Source organism: Cryptotermes secundus, unplaced genomic scaffold (genome assembly GCF_002891405.2).
Source record: "Cryptotermes secundus unplaced genomic scaffold, Csec_1.0 scaffold593, whole genome shotgun sequence".
Taxonomy (NCBI): domain Eukaryota; kingdom Metazoa; phylum Arthropoda; class Insecta; order Blattodea; family Kalotermitidae; genus Cryptotermes; species Cryptotermes secundus.
The window spans coordinates 1,200,092-1,216,439 of NW_019739960.1; the positions used below are offsets into that span (position 1 = coordinate 1,200,092).

Below are 16,348 nucleotides of genomic sequence, written 5' to 3' on the forward strand. Positions count from 1 at the left end.
GGGGGGCTCATTGTAGTATTTAAAAACTTGGTTCTTCTTTTAAAGAAAGCAGACTGCAGCTCTTTTTCAAATATGATGCCGTTAATGAAGTTCAGAAAAACAATTATTGTTTATTCTGAGTATAAAATGTAACCTGTTATACTCTTTGGGCTTAATTTTGTATTGGTGAATGTTGAAGCAAATGATACACAGTTATCACCACACTTCCAAAACTATATGTTTTATTGACCATAGCCATCTCTACTGCTACTGAAGTGCAGTCTGTCAAGCTGTCGTTCCGTTCAAATAACAAAACCTAAGCAGGTTGCTGACTTGTGTAAAATGTATCATTTTTGTGTCAATAGTGACCGTGTACTTAACGGCAGTGTTAATGAATGACATTTCTGGAACATTTCTTGAATGGGAATATCAGTAGGTTGATTGCCTGTTTAGGATTTGGGGTTCCCACAGTGGTGAAAGCAAGCAGAGCAGATCTGTGTGCCACCTACTTTCACACTGATTTCTTGTTTGGCTTATACTTTGACCCCGAAGATGGAGGCAACATGGTTCTTCAAAATGTCTGTTGTATGTAATTTTTGTGCAGTTCTCATGCCATCTCTTCCGAAACTTGTTCATGTTCTTGTTGATGTGTCGGTTATCTTTGCAACACCAAACTGTTGTGGAATGCTTACTGTTTAACACTATCACTCCAAATGTATCTTCTTTTGTTTGAGCTCATTGCATGATTTCATTACTATTATTATTGGAGGGGGTGGGTTTCTGCATGCACTACAACCAGTTGTTGATCCATTGTGCGTCCCCCTTTAATTTCTACTGTCGCCATGCCCTTCCAGTACTGGTGTTCGCTATCAGCCTCGTTCTGCCAGCAAGGTCGGCCCTCTCTGGCAGTGGTCCCCGATACTTCCCCCTCTACCAGAGGAATTGGAAACTACTTGGGCGGGAAACTTTGCCTAATTTTGCTCAGAGGTCTCCTAGAGACATGAGGATCTTTTACGTGCCGTAAAGCTGCAACATGGGACACACGGCTTAAAGTCCCTCCCGGAGGACTTGTTCCCTGAATTTTTCCGCCCTTAAAAATTCCACGACCTCCGCCGGGTTTGAACCTGCGTACCTTGAGTCATGAGGTGGGAACGTTACCCCTAGACTACAGAGGCCACTTATGATTTCATTAACTAACATACTTACATTTTCTATTACACATCACAGTGCACAGGCTCTTGCGGAAAGAATGAAGTAATAAGACCACAGATGTAACAGTAGAAATGTGACTGGTCTTGGCTTGGAAAATCCAAGAAATCTCTAATTTTACAGAGATATTGCAAAACAGGGTCCAAAAGTCAGGTGAGATTTACACTGCTTGGAAATTCCAAATATTGCTGCCCAAAAGGTAGGCTGTTCCTGGCCATGGGAATTCCATTGTCTGTCCATTGAAATGAAAGAATGTACAGCGTGTACAAGTGGCACATGGATGGAGAGATTTTCATTTGTACAGAGTGGTACAAAGTTTTTTTATTGCTAGTGGGGTGGAACTAAGTCCCTTGTACTGCGGCCACTTCTGGCCTACTTGTACGAAGAGTTAGTTGTTTTTCTGTGTTTCTGACATAGAAAAGTTGAAATGGTGTAGTACCACAGTATGGAATGTAAGAAAGTGGACGAGATACAAAACATATAGGCAGCCAAGTTCAAGAGGGTTGTTTATAACTAAATAACTATATTTAGCTGAGCCCTTCGTGAGAAGCCACCAATTATGCAGCTACTGAAGAACTTTTCAGCATTTTATGGAACCTGAAGGTTCATTACAATGTTCGCAAGAGTCCTCCAATGGCCTCAGTCCTGAGCCAGATGAATTCTTTTCATGTCACCCCATCCTCTCTCTCTAAGATTCATTTTAATATTGTCCTCTAACCTACTTCTGAGCATTCATAGTAGTCTTTTTCCTTCTGGGTTCCCCACCAGAATTCAGTTGGCATTCCTCTTCTCCCCATGCTTGCTATGTACTACTGATTTCTGTATTCCTATGAGTGTGTTTGTAATTGATTTGTTGTTTATGTTTATATTTTAAATTTTGAAAACTCCAGCTGCTGTTTCATTTTACAGTTTCACCATGTCTTCTCTAATAAAGGAGATACACATTAACTCTAGTGGTAAGTCTGTTTTTGCTTTTCCAAATATATGTACATCAGGATATTCAGTTTAGTCTAGCAGAATTACAGTAGTCATCACAATGTTTGCCTCACTTCAGCCAAGGTCACTACTCTTAAGGTTTCCTGGTTGCTGAGAACAAAAGTATGTGGATTGTAGTAGCATACCCCTTGTTATTAAGGTAGAACAATCTCTCATGAGCAGCAGGGATTGTGTGTTTGACAACACAGTAGTTGGCAAGACCAAGGCTTTTTAAAATGTTGTCTTGAAAATGTATATTTCGTGTGTGGAAGCCACCAGTTTGTTCCCATGTGTACAGAAATTAACCTTTAGTGACCAGGTTGCATTAATGTACGTAACAATGCATATATTCCTACGTGCTCTCCGTATCAGGAGGCTGTCTCATTTGCTCACAAGGGGCTGACTTACTTAATCCATTGAATGCCGTGAGCCAATTAGATCGGCTTAACACACTTGTCAATAAGTAAGTTGCAAATGGCTATAGAACTTAAACAAATAAGAGTACTGATTTGAAAAATGCTTTTATTTCTCAACATAATCTCCCTATACGTTGAGGCACTTGTCCCATCGTTTCACAAGCCCCTGAAAACCAGCAGCATAAAATTCTTTGGGCTGCTGTCGGAACCAGGCGTGTTCACACGGCATGGCCTACCACATAATGCATGACAGGTTAGACCATGGGTCTCCACATAGTTTGTTACATGTAAACAAGTCTAGAATATACCATTATGTTCACGGGAATATGACAAAATTGCAACAACTAACTTGATGATATGGAATATCACATGAAGAGTTTTTAACCTTATTTTACACCATAACTTTCGTTTTGTAAAAAGTTTATAGTTCATTGTATTTTATACCATGTATTTTATAATGTAATAATTATCAAGTATCCAGCTTCACCATCAAAATTGCAGTTCAGTAGTGTGTGAATATTGATAGTCGTGTGTTTGCCTGATGATGGCTTTAATAGCCAAAACACGTAAAAAGCTAAGCTAATTTTAGCCTTGACCATTGTATTGTTGTGTTGCGATGGACTCTGATAAAGAATTGAAAAGTTTAATTCTCACATATGCCAGTATTCTTTATGAAGTCCAGTGAAATGAATTTTCACTTAGTTATTTTATTTTTAGATGATGTTTTATGACAGTTTGTTCCTTGTTGACAGTTATGATGCTTTACTTCATTCCTGCTTTCCTGTACTGCTTGTATAACAACTTGGCTTTTGTCAGCCTGTCAGCATTCGACCCAACAACATACTACTTGCTTCTCCAATTCAGAGTGGTGGTGACTGGTATTGTATTTCAGGTGAGTGTTTATTGGTACTGTTTGCAGGTAAACCATGCTATTGGCTGGCCTGAAATGCGAATATCAAGTTTTTTAAACATTTACTATTATGATCTTGCCCCATCTTCATGTTGTGGTCTTTAATGTTGCCACCTGTAATCTTTGTAGTTGTGTACCACTATTTTGGACGAACAAACTGCCTCCACTTTAATAGTAAGTACATAACAGCAAAGATTCATATTGTGGTCTTCAAGGTTATGACTGTGTGTAATCTGAGAAGTGAGTACAAACATTTTGGAGTTGTCAGTTTCGGTTCTTGGTGAGGAGACTGTTGACCTGTGAGCTGCCATTGATGGTCTTGACACTGGGAATCAGCAAGCTGGTGGCTTGGGCCAGAACAGACAATGTGACCCTGTCCAGTAGGCAGTTGTATTGGCAGTCCACCAGGAGGACGAATTCGGAGAGGAGGTCGACACTGATGAGGGGATGTGTGACATCGGCGACCGTGAACTGCCATGTGAAATCCTGGTGTACTCCAGTGTGAAGTACACCCCAGTTGACAGCCTCCTTACCGAGTACCAGAAACAACATCCCACAGGATGAATATACTGCCTCCAAAATATGGATACCCACATTCTAGATGATACACAGTATCATATGACCACAATTAGAATCTTCATTGCCATGAAAATCTCAGATCATATATTCCCCGATCCTGGCTGATAATTNTGTTTATTACAGAAATTGCAGAAATAGGAGCAAATTTAGTAGATGATTACAGTTTTTATGGCGGGTATTTAAATTAATTCCGTACCGCTGCCCTTACGGGAATTTAAATGCCCGTAGGATAAAGGCTAACTGATAATGGCATTAGTATTGAGAAATTATATATATATCTTCGGAACTGTTCCTGCTGAAGGGTTAATGGAAAGTAGCACTTGAAAGAAACCTCATTGCCATGCTGTATAGTGCTGTTCTTTTGCTACAGTAAACTCCTAGTTATCTGGTATTCGGACACCTGGAATTCTTATCCAACTGGCCAAAAATTTGGAAGAAAATGTACCATTTTTGTAAACTTAGTTATTCTAGAAGCAGATCTGCTGTGTGTATATGTTCACCTGCCACATAGCAGTTCTCCCAGCTGCTACTAGCAACACCATTGTCTGCCCTCAGGCAGATGCTATTAGACTAGAAGCTGGCTGAGTTTATGATCATGTTTGCAGCATCCGTATCAGTAACGTTTCACTCTTCACTGCACTATAATGCGTAATGAAACTCCCATGCAAGAAGTAGAGCAAAAACATGTTGTTGCGACTATGTACTGGGTTTCTGTAAGAGTTTTCTCATGTAATGTACTCACCTCATTCTCCAAACATGCCTGATAATGAGGAGTTTGCTGTATTTAATGCATCGTTCCCATTAATGTCTGCATACATAGTGTGACAATTAAGTTCCCGAACTGAGGCCATAAAGAACCTCACAAAAAAGATAAAACATATTTAATAGTACCATCACTCAGTATAGTCCCTGCCTGCTTCTGTAGATCATTTACATCACTCATACAATGAATTGAATGCTTGAGAGAACGCTTCTTCCTGTAACGCCTTGAGTTCTGTCATCACAGTCTGTTGGATCGATGAAACAGCCTTGAATCTAGGCCCTTTCATCGCAGATTTTAATTTAGGAAATGAAAGAAGTCAGTCGGTGTTAAATCAGGGGATTATGGTGGTTGGGATAACACAGGGATCCCTTGTTTCGCCAAAAACTCAGAGGCAGTGTCTGAAGAATGCACTGGTGCATTGTCATGCAGAAGATACCAAGACCCACTTTCCTGAAACTGAGGCCTAACGTGATGAACTGTCACTCTATTGATCCCTGACATTTCATCTAACATCCGAACACTCAAAATTCGATCTTCGGCCAAACACTTTTGAATGACTTCTGTTGATTCTTCTGTTCTGGAAGTTGAAGGATGGCGTTTCCATTCATCATCTTGTAACAGCTCTTGCCCTTCTTGAACCTGTTATGCTATTCAAACACACTTGTTCTCAATAAACATTCTTCACCATATGCACTTTTCAGCATTTCAAAGGTTTCAGTAGCTGTTTTCTCTAATTTTACACAAAACTTAATCACTGTATTTGTTCCATTTGAAACCTTCGACACAACGAAAATACTAACTTCACCAAAACAGTTGTAATCCTTATATGCATCAAGCACACAAGTTGAAACTTGCACATCATATAAATAAACATTCACTGAAACTAGTCCCGTTTGTCCTGTTAGTTGTATTACTGTAATAGTGTAATTTCGGGAACTTAATCGTCACACTGTGTATCCCTGAATATTTATATTTTTGTTTATTTATGGGCGTTTAATCACCAGTCTGTATCGTGATGTGGAAGCACCATTTAAGGGTATTTAAATTTTGCTGTAGGAAGTAATGACATCAAATATTGTATTCTGGCTTGGTTGTCAGTGGTGTGGGTCACTTGTGATGTTGGCATAAGGAAAGGTAATCTTGTGGATTATGTGCTTATCTGCCAGGACCTAGGTTTGTTGCCTGATCATAGTGTTAACTCAACTTAAGATTGTATGGGGTTCATGGGACCATAGATCCATACAGCTGGTGTCTACTTTTCTGGCATCTTGGGTAGTACATTTTTATGATGCAGGAATAGTGGAATGTGTCGTGGTTATATGTAGGGAATTGTGTTTAAGTAATTTTCTCCGTTGTTTATTTATTGGAGTGACATTTCATGTTCCAGTTTAATTTTCTCGTTGTTTATTTATTGGAGTGACATTTCATGTCGCAGTTTACATTTATAATGTAAATAATTAAACACATATTCAATTTGGGATTACTGAGTTCCTGGACTTTGTCATGTTCTAAAAATAGACTATTCCTAGAACATTATAATGGACAGAGTCCAGAAATGTATTAAACCTGTCTGTAACACATCATCATTATAGCTCTTGAGAGTGGACAGATAAATGTGTGAGTTTTACACAAATCACTGAAGATAGATCATATTTTGCTTCTTTCCATATAATTTTTAAATTAATCTATTAGTGACGACAGAACATTATGAAATTATTTGTGTAAAACAAAAACAAAAATTAGGATTTGTAAATGTCTAAAATGACTGGTGATAAGCTTAATCGAATTACATTCTTTTCAATGAAAATTAAAAATGGTGGACCAAACAATAGCCAAATAAATGTGAAATTTCAAGTGAGACACAGCCACTCCTGGGAATGCAGCTGCTGTGTAGTTTGGGGAATTGTATGGAAATCATTTCTATATCTAATTATATATTTTCAGTAAGGTGTATATATCTTATGTGTTGCAGATTCTTTTTAGAAAGCACTTAAGTTCCAAACAATGGCTATCATTAATTCTTCTAACGGCAGGCTGTATGATAAAACAGATAGACTTCACACGAACAGATGCTGCCAAGATTTCAGCGACACCAGAGGCACAAAAGTCAGATAATGGCTTTCATCTGAGTATAAATTTGGTGTTTATATTTGTACAGGTATGTTACATAGTATAGCAGTGTTGTTTTTGAGCAGGTTTAGCTCTGGGTAGTTTTGTTTTCCCCTGCTAAGCATTGTCACTGCTCCACATACCTTATCGCTGTTATCATTAGTGGCTGGCACAATAGATCTGTTTTAGACTACAGTTCTAAGAGACTCAGTCTTCCCTTTCACATTTCATTTTCATTATTTTTATGCAGAACAAGCAGGAGTATTTTTGCCACTTTCCATGTCATTATCACAATTATATATATAAACTCTGTGGCCTGTAGTCTACAAGTGAACTATACTCACCGAGCGACATCAGTGAAGTTAGTGCCAACTTTTGCAGATAGAGGGTGCCATGTGGTCAGTGCAGTGGTTCCCCATGGCTGTTAACCTCGGTTTTCTAGACCAGAGCTGCTACTTTTTCATTCAAGTAACTCCTCAGTTGTCCTCACGAGGCTGAGTGGACCCCATTCCAGACCCACTAATTCTCAGAAAATCTGTTAGTGCTGGGAATCAAACCTGAGATGTCTGGATCTGTATCCAGGAACTCTGACCATTAGACCACAGAGGTGGTCTCAATTGTTTGTGTGTGTGTATATATGTATATATACAGAATAAAACTCTGAAGGAGGAATGATACTGATATTTAAAAATTTGAGTTCACTTACATAATTAAAATAAAAAATAAACACGATGCAGTGGGAGTGCTTGGTTTGAATCCTGGCCAGAACATTATTTGTTGTAACTGATTTTTTCTGTGATTCCCTCCAAGGAAATGCTGGGTTGGTTAGGCCCAGCAATTTCCCTGCAGATCTGTCTAATCATTAATTATCAGTCAGTAAATGGTAATTTGACACCACAGTCTAAGACATTGACAGTGCTAAAAAATAAATCACAAGAAAAGGTTGTATTGTTTCACAATATTTGAACTTGCCACAATTTGCATACATTCTGGCAGCAAGACATGAACATATGCTTTATTTTCTCCGTTCTTACTTTTAGACCGACCTCATTACTCATACAAAACTTAGTTATTGACAGTGCTGCTGTATACCACAAGCTTAGATATATTCTGTTATGACTTTTGAGTGTAGATAATCATTTGAATTTTGACAAAAAAGTTTGGAATGTGTTATTAAAGGAATCAAACCGTGGTTAAAAATATTAGAAGCTCTTGAGACAGTATTCCCACACTTTGATACATGAACAGTTTGCCCCATCAGATATTTTGTTCACTTTTCTGTGCCCACAAGTACAGGATGGTTTTGTTTTATGCAGATTCCTTCTTTCTTAAATGTGAGTGTTGTGTTGTAACTCAAGTCCAGTTGATGTGGATGGTAAACATGCATGCCACTTTTAATCATAATCATGCTGTATAATTAAAATAATAACTTTTATAGTAACAAACCTAGTTCTATTGCTTCATAGATAGTGCTGCCATAGGGACAGTTCTTCATTCTTTCTTTACTATAAGATACTGCCACTCCACCACCTCAAGCTTATAAAGGATGGCGCTGTGAAATAAGCAAATACTACATGTTAACTTCGTACAAATAAATTTGGGGGGAGTAAAATAAAGAGGACAGGAAAGAGGTTGAATGAATATTTGATGAGACAAAACAAAACATGACAAAATGTTTATGGATGTAACTTCTCAATACCTTGAAAGAAAAGTATTCTTCCTGCCAACATCTTAACCCAGCTTAGATGATAGCACTGTGGAAGAACATGCCGCAAAAAGAGTACAGTCTTCTGGGATCTTATTTTGTGTATTCAGATAGAAGTTCACAGTTGTTTTGGAGGAATGTATTGCTCACATCTTCTCAGTTGAAGACTAAGCCAAGCAAGAAAACAGGCAGGAAGCAGAGTAAGAGTTACGGTACATTTTTCTGCTTACTACTTCCTTGTTCAGTAAACTCTTCGGCCGCTGAAGATGGAGACAGAATATTTCTCTGAAGTACAAATAAGATTCTACCACATTACATTGCATCACATCCCAGAAGATGTTAATCATCATTGTTACTGCTGGAAGAACCTCAGTGTCACGTCACAAAAAGATACCATTTAAACTTGATGATGCATTCAGACAGCAGAAGAAGAATTTAAATCTGTGGAGAAAAATGAGTGAGCTGTGGAGTGCAAACATGCAGGGAAGTATGAGCACATGTAACTTGCATTGGGATGCTTTATTGATTAAATGTTGTTGGTGGTCATAATCAAACTTGGAACACATTAGAAGTGAATCAAGTTGGTGAGAGTCAAAGTGGAGACCAGATGAGTGAGGTCAGATAATTAATTATAAGAATATTAGGATTGCATTCTTCTAGAATGTATTGTCTTGTTGTGTGATGGATAGGTACCAGCATTTCAAAGGAACCCATCCAGAACAAGACTACGTGATAGCACATTCTTAGTGTTCACTATCATGAGGACCTCAGATCTGATATAGAAATGCTGTTTGTGAGATAAACATACATAATGAAGTCTGTGTATCAGAAATTGATATTATAAGAAATATGAAGAGATGTAACCTGCCTCTACATCTTAAGATCATTATACATAGTTTCACAGAACTAATTTTATATAATATATAAAAGGTAAAGCTATCCCTGTAACAAGCCATGGAGGCCCATAGGGTTGTGAGATGTTGAGGGTCCCACATTATCTAGACAATCGGCTTACAGATGGTAAGGTTGTCAGCCTTACGCCCTGGCCGCCCTTTACCCCTCAAGAAGATCCCTGGTACTCATTTCTGTCAAGAAGCTGAGTCAACCCCAGGACTATAGTACAGCTGGAAGGATTTGGCAAGTGACCTCATTGGGAATTAAACCTGCGACCTTCCAGCTTGTAGCATATAGTGCCTCAACCAAATACACTACCGTGTGTCCCAAGTATTCATTCACTGTTTCCTGATCTACATGTTTTTGATAAATACAGTGATGTGCAAGAATACAGATCCCATGCATCACGAGAGTCACCTGTATTAGATGCATGATGTTCACATGCAGTAATGCTCTCAACAGAGGCCCCAGACTTGCCATCAAATGCAATTATTATATTCAGCATCTTATGTGACGGACTGGAGCTTCACAAGGATGAGTATGTACCTATCAGTGTATAAATAGTGGTTTTACTGCAGAAAGTTTGGAACCTCTAGTGATAGCNGGTGGTTATTGACATCATGTAGGCATGTAGATGGATGCTAAGATTTTGCAGTAACATACTGATGATGGATTCAACATGCTCCTGCATAACACCACACCTGACATATGAGGCTCACTGGCAGCGGATCCTACTGTACTTCAGTATGAATCTTCACAGCTGCGAAAATCTCAGATGTTGCATTTCAGACCTCTTCTAATGCTTTGTAGAAACTGAAGGTCAGACGGTGTCAGCAGTGAAATTGCCACTGGACTTAACTATGTTCCATACAGCTTTTATCCAGGCAGACTGCTCTCTTGATGTCTAACATTGGCTTTCAAGAATAAGCAGCGCTGAATGTAACGTTTTCCATGCAATTGCAGCTTTTGATTGAACACTGGAGAAACTTCCATGTAGCTGAAGTGACAGCTGTGGCAACGTACGGACATGAACGGTTTCTTAGTGTTCATCATAACATTGTCCTTCCATGTTGGAAGTCTTCTGACTTGACACTTTCTAACAGAAGTCCATACAAATAACTATATATGAATTTCTTGTCTACCTCATCAAATACTCTGATATTTCACTGTTATAAGAACAAAGACCTCTATGAATCAGTAAGTTCCTCATTATGTAATGTTATATAATTGCCCACTTCCTGCCATGAGCATTTTTTTCCCATTGTATTGATTACATCTGTTTCATTTGCAGACATTATGTTCATGCTTCGCTGGAGTGTACAATGAATATCTACTGAAGGGAGAAGGTGCAGGGGTTAATATATTTGTCCAGAATGTTTTCATGTACGTGGACTCGATTGTGTGTAATGCTGGAATACTACTCTACCAGGGGAACCTTTTTGAGGCTTTCACTCGAGACTCTTTAACATCTGTGTTCCAGTTCAAAGTCATCATCATCATGCTCAACAATGCTGCTATTGGTATAATAACCAGCTTTTTCCTCAAGAACTTGAACTCCATCTTGAAAACATTTGCAAGTGCTCTTGAATTAATGTTCACTGCCATTTTGTGCTGGATTCTGTTTGGAATTCCTGTTTATATAAACACATTTGTAGCGATTTCCATTGTGTCATATGCTGTAATCTTATATTCTCAGAATCCTGTTGTTAATGAAGCTAAACATATATCGGAGAAAGCAAAATACTTAAGTGAAAGAGGGACAGAAGAAGTGTAGATTCTAGACAGTTGACCATTCTCTCTCTCCTCCCTGTGAAGACTTCTGACATAATTTTCCCATACATGTCCACCGTCGGAAGCCTTCAGCAACTAGCTTTAAAAGTTTACAGCCACATGTGATCATATGCTGAGTGTTACATATTTATTGTTTGCATTTTTTGACATCTAGTTTAATATTTTATATATATGAACAAGAGCTTGCAGAAGTTTATATTTGCCTCATAGTTTTTTATTATTATTATTTTCATTCATATTACTTTGTAACTGAGGAGCGAGGTTGGAAATAAAAAAAGGTTCAGAAAGGGTTAAGTGGTGCTGTTGTTAGGTAAATTTACAAAGTTGAACCTGCTGCAGAAGTGTTTTCAGTATCAAAGCATATTAGTGATCTGCATTGATGTCCTTAGAAGACAGAACAGAATGAGGTTGTTACGTAATATCTTTGTCACTGGCACATAACACAAACTGTGGCTGTTGTAAGCATACCTTCTCTCATGTGTATCCTCTTGCAGCTGTTGGTTCAAACCACTCTTTTCCTACTCGCTGCTGCACATCATGTTCGTGGTCTTCCATATACCTTGCCTTACACAGTTGGTTTCTTGAATTAAAATACATATGGCATTCATTCGGCACTATTTTAATTCTCACTAGTACAGTGACCCATATGATACATGGTACAAGTGTAACATGGCAGGCTGTGAATTCAGAGTGTTCTGATACAAGTCACTGTGCTGAATTTTGTAAATAAGATGCATGATTTTAGAACTGCGAAACAAGTTTTAAATTACTCTCTATCTTATGACTGTCTTGCACTCTCTTTCTGTGGTATGATCTGAGGTTCTCATGGTGATATGTACTTAGATCATTATGGTCATCTGGGTTGCAACATGTTGTAGTACTGGTGGATACCGTTGTTTTGGTTTTCAAGGAATATCTTGCTTTCATCTTCCTGTCAGCAGTGGTCACGAAAAGGGCCATTTTCCCACAATTCCCTGTCCACCCATCCTATTTGCCTGGGCTGAGCTCTGTCTTCTCTCTCTCTGTCATAGGCATGAGTGGCAATTCCCCATGTAATATATTTATATAATGTGCATCCTGCTAATGTCAGCTCTGAAGATGGTGGCAGCATGTTCCTCTGAAATGTAGGTATCTATTGGTAAGATCACAGGGTGTCACAACTCAAAAGACCATAATTCTTTCTATCATCATTGTTGATCATCCATAAGCATTTTATTTATAAGTGCAAAAAATGTTTGCATATTTTACTGAACATATCTCATAGAGTGGGTTTTATATATTGTATTTGTAAACCAGAAGTATTGATTGTTGTGATACATATGCATGAATGGGTGTTGAAGCAGGCCCTCTGTTGACTTAACTTTATGAACAGGAGAAGAAGACAGAAGTACAATTTCAGTACCAATTAATGAAACATGGCATAAAAGAAATCCAACTGAACAGCACATAATTTACTTGCATGCAGTTGCTGCTTTCTTACTGGAAAATGTGCTTCATTAGAAGGAATGGGCTTCTCCTGCAATGTAGTTTCATGTCCCCTTTCACCATCATCAAATACACAGTTTCACAGAACTTCCCACAAAGTGAAGATGTTGGTTGTACAATTACATATTAATTAATCGCAAACTCACTATCATATACTGGGCATTGATTTAGTTAATACGTAAGACACAGTGGTCAAAAGATGTTGTGTTATGAACTGTTTGATTCAGCGTTCAATGTATATTGGTGACTTTGTGATCAATTAATGAATAATAGTGCAACCAGTCAATGTCACTGGCAGGTTTCTTATAGATAATAGATGAATGTTGCCAGATTAACCAAAATGCAACAGGTTATTATATTATATATTGCAGTTCTTTGGTTTTTTAGGGCTGTCATGTTGGCATGCTGAATTCAGACAACAGTACAGTGGAATTTTATTAGTTCAGTCTCTATGTAATGAAAGTTGTGTTCACTAACAAATCACATTGAACCAAAACCTGTAATCTATAGGTGGTTGTGCAGTTTAATACTTGAAGCTTTTGTGGTGACTCAGGATGACAGACTCATCTTTAGGGAATCCTTTCATGATAGAGGTAGCTCAGGTCTCAGAAAAGTTGGATGTCCCAATTTGACATGGCTATCACCAATAGTTACATAATGTGAAAAAGCAGCAGTCTGTGTGGGCTGCAAAAGACCAGAAACAGATCTGTTTACCAGATAGTATTTACCATGTAGTTTTTGTACAGCTGCATTACATACAAATCAGAAATACATTTGCTAATTCTCATGTGCTGTGTCATCCAAATCACCATGATCTCATTTCAACTGTATGTATGAGATGGCTATCACAAGGCAGAAACAAATCATGATATTCTTAAAAGGCTACACTTCAATTGCACAGTGCAAAGAAATATGTTCTCTTTTTCACTCATTCTAACAGAAGTCAATAAAGTACAAGGATCATGAAGAGATGTGACATCATGAAGTCAAGTAGAAATTACCTAATGCTTCAGAGGAACATGCTCAGAATGGAGGCAGCACATTCATATGAAACATAGGCTTCTACCAGACTGTACAGCATCACATGCCAGAAGATAGTACTCTTTTTTGTGATGTGTTCTTTTATGCTATCAAACGATAAAGGTATAAAATAGGGTAACAGAACTTAACTCCATTCTCTTTATATTGCCATACTACTCGGGCACAAGGGAAACTGCCTTTGCATTCTGTACGTTTGATTGTACTCATTGAGGCATCCAGTTCTGTTTGATGGTGTCACTATATTAAATACTTCACATGATTAATTTTAAGGTGCACCTGCTTGTATACTGAACTAACAGAAAGAAATTGCAATCTCCCTCAAGCTGTTACACTTCCTCCTCTGATGTGCTTCCTTATATTCTCTTCCACTCATTTCGCCATATTGCTCACACAAGTGTTGGTAGAGGCAAATATGTGATAACCTTTACTAGTGACCATCGTTTTGGGATTGTTGCCATAGGCTGAAAGGGGTTGGAAGCAAATACAGCATGACTCAAAAAGGGGTCAGTCAAGAGTGACATCGTCGCCGCTTTCCTTCATGACCTCAGTGTGATAATATTGTTTGTACAATAATTTTTTTTTAATGAAGAGTTGTCTTCTGGGATATAATGCCATGTAGTCAGTTGAAAGTTAACCATGGTGTTGTATTCCAGAAGATAGAATTCTTCATGACCACTACTATGAAAGTCTCAGATCCTGCAGTTTTTGTATTCTTTTGCTTCTTTGAAATGCTGGAGAAGGAAGACAGTATTTTATTTAACAAATTTTGTATTAGCTGGTAATGCAGTTTTTGTGTTCATCTGTTCATTTTACTGATGATTCTGGGTTTACACACAAATTGATCTAGTCTTTGATCAAAATATATATTTACCTGGCAATGGGGGACAAAAATGTGTGATCCATTGTGGTTCAAAATGTTTTGTGAACTGCAGTTGCTGGTTCATTATGTCTGCAGCTGTAAATTGTGAACATTTTAAATGTTTAAGGATGTAGTCTGTAACTATTTGTCCTTAAACAATTGACTTCCTCAGTTATGAGCTGGTGGAGCACGCAGGGCCTACCCAGCAGTTCAAAGCATTGCATCTTTAACATGAGTTTTTCTTTTATTATATGAAGAATTTAGTATTTAAACCTGTGAGATACATTCACTTCACCCACTAATGTATTGATATTATTTTTAAAATTATATGTATTAAAAATACCAAAATATAAGTGCTTTTTCATTCTTACAGGCATCTGCTTCTTTCTGCATTTCTGTTTTTGTGTGGGTTATCTAGCATCCAAGCCCATCCGTCTTCTCAGGCTCCTATTCAGTTTTCTCCCATGTTCTTCATTCTGCATGATATCTTTCCAAAACTGATGTTCCCATGAATTGTTCTCAGGTTATTAGATTAATTTTAGCCACAGTGAAAGCTTCAGATCCTCTTGTTCTGATCTTGATTTTGTTCTTCCTTTTATGAAATATCCTTTAATTTGATGTTCAATATCTTCTAGGTTCTTCATTCATTCCAAAACCTTGTCCGTGTCATCTTATTTTCAGTTTCTTTCCAAGGCATACTTACTCACGGAGATGAGTCCTTCTTGAGGAGAAGCCAAATCTGCAGCTACTCAAAAATTTCCCAGCATTTTATGGAACCTGAAGGTTCACTACCGTGTTCACAAGAGCCCTACACTGGTCCCTATCCTGAGCCAGATCAATCCAATCCATGCCATCCCGTCCTATCTCTCTAAGATCCATTTTAATATTGTCCATCCATCTTTAAATTCTCTATTTATCCTTTCATTTCTCCTGGTTTTTAGGCACTCTTTACAAAGTACAAAATAATGTCTAAATTAAATATCTAAATTTTGATATGGGCAACTTTCATTAAATGCTGTCAGGCTGTTCTGATTCTCAGCTACATTCATTTATAATACAGTGTCGTTTACACGAGACCATAAATGGACTTGTGCATGCATTCCATGATCTAGATCAGTAAGGGAGACTTGAATGTGAATTTTGTTATTCCCATTCTTAAGCAAGCTTAACACATCTCAAAAACTGGCATTGGTGGTACTGTATGCTGCTTTATGGAGTACACTGTTTCTAATTTGTTTCTTCTATACTTGTTACAAATTATACCTCTGCTGCCATTAGCCTACTGTGGGATGTAGGTTCTGGGTGCTTGGAGTGATGGCCACATAAATTTCTATATCAGGTATTTATTGCTGTTAGAAGAAGAATATACAGACAAACAGCCAAGCAGAGTGTGGTAACTGATGAGGTACTGTAAGGGCCTGAAAAAGGTCATAACTCTAGGGCATGTTACAACTGATGAATGCTGGCAAAACCCTGACCGCAGCGGGCTGGCTCATGCTAGTGATATCAGTCTTCCTTGTGTGGGCAGCCCGGTGACTGCAAGCCAGCTGTAGGGCCATAAGCTCCAGCAGTGGACTTCCCAATGGGTCTAGGCGAATGCGTTGCTGTCTCTAGGGCAACAGCCACCTCACCA

General features: G+C 38.2%; 1 protein-coding gene across 1 annotated transcript in view; it reads left to right on the top strand.

Annotated features, from left to right (window-relative positions):
* LOC111872177 (UDP-galactose transporter senju) overlaps nt 1-15,485 on the top strand; it is a 19,272-nt gene extending 3,787 nt beyond the window's left edge. Inside the window, exons 3-6 of the mRNA XM_023865786.2 lie at nt 2,098-2,144; nt 3,332-3,471; nt 6,804-6,989; nt 10,831-15,485. Of these exons, the coding sequence (XP_023721554.1) occupies nt 2,098-2,144; nt 3,332-3,471; nt 6,804-6,989; nt 10,831-11,313 (856 nt within the window). The 3' untranslated portion in view covers nt 11,314-15,485. The remainder of the gene's footprint in view (nt 1-2,097; nt 2,145-3,331; nt 3,472-6,803; nt 6,990-10,830) is intronic.
* The last annotated feature ends 863 nt before the right edge of the window (nt 15,486-16,348 follow it).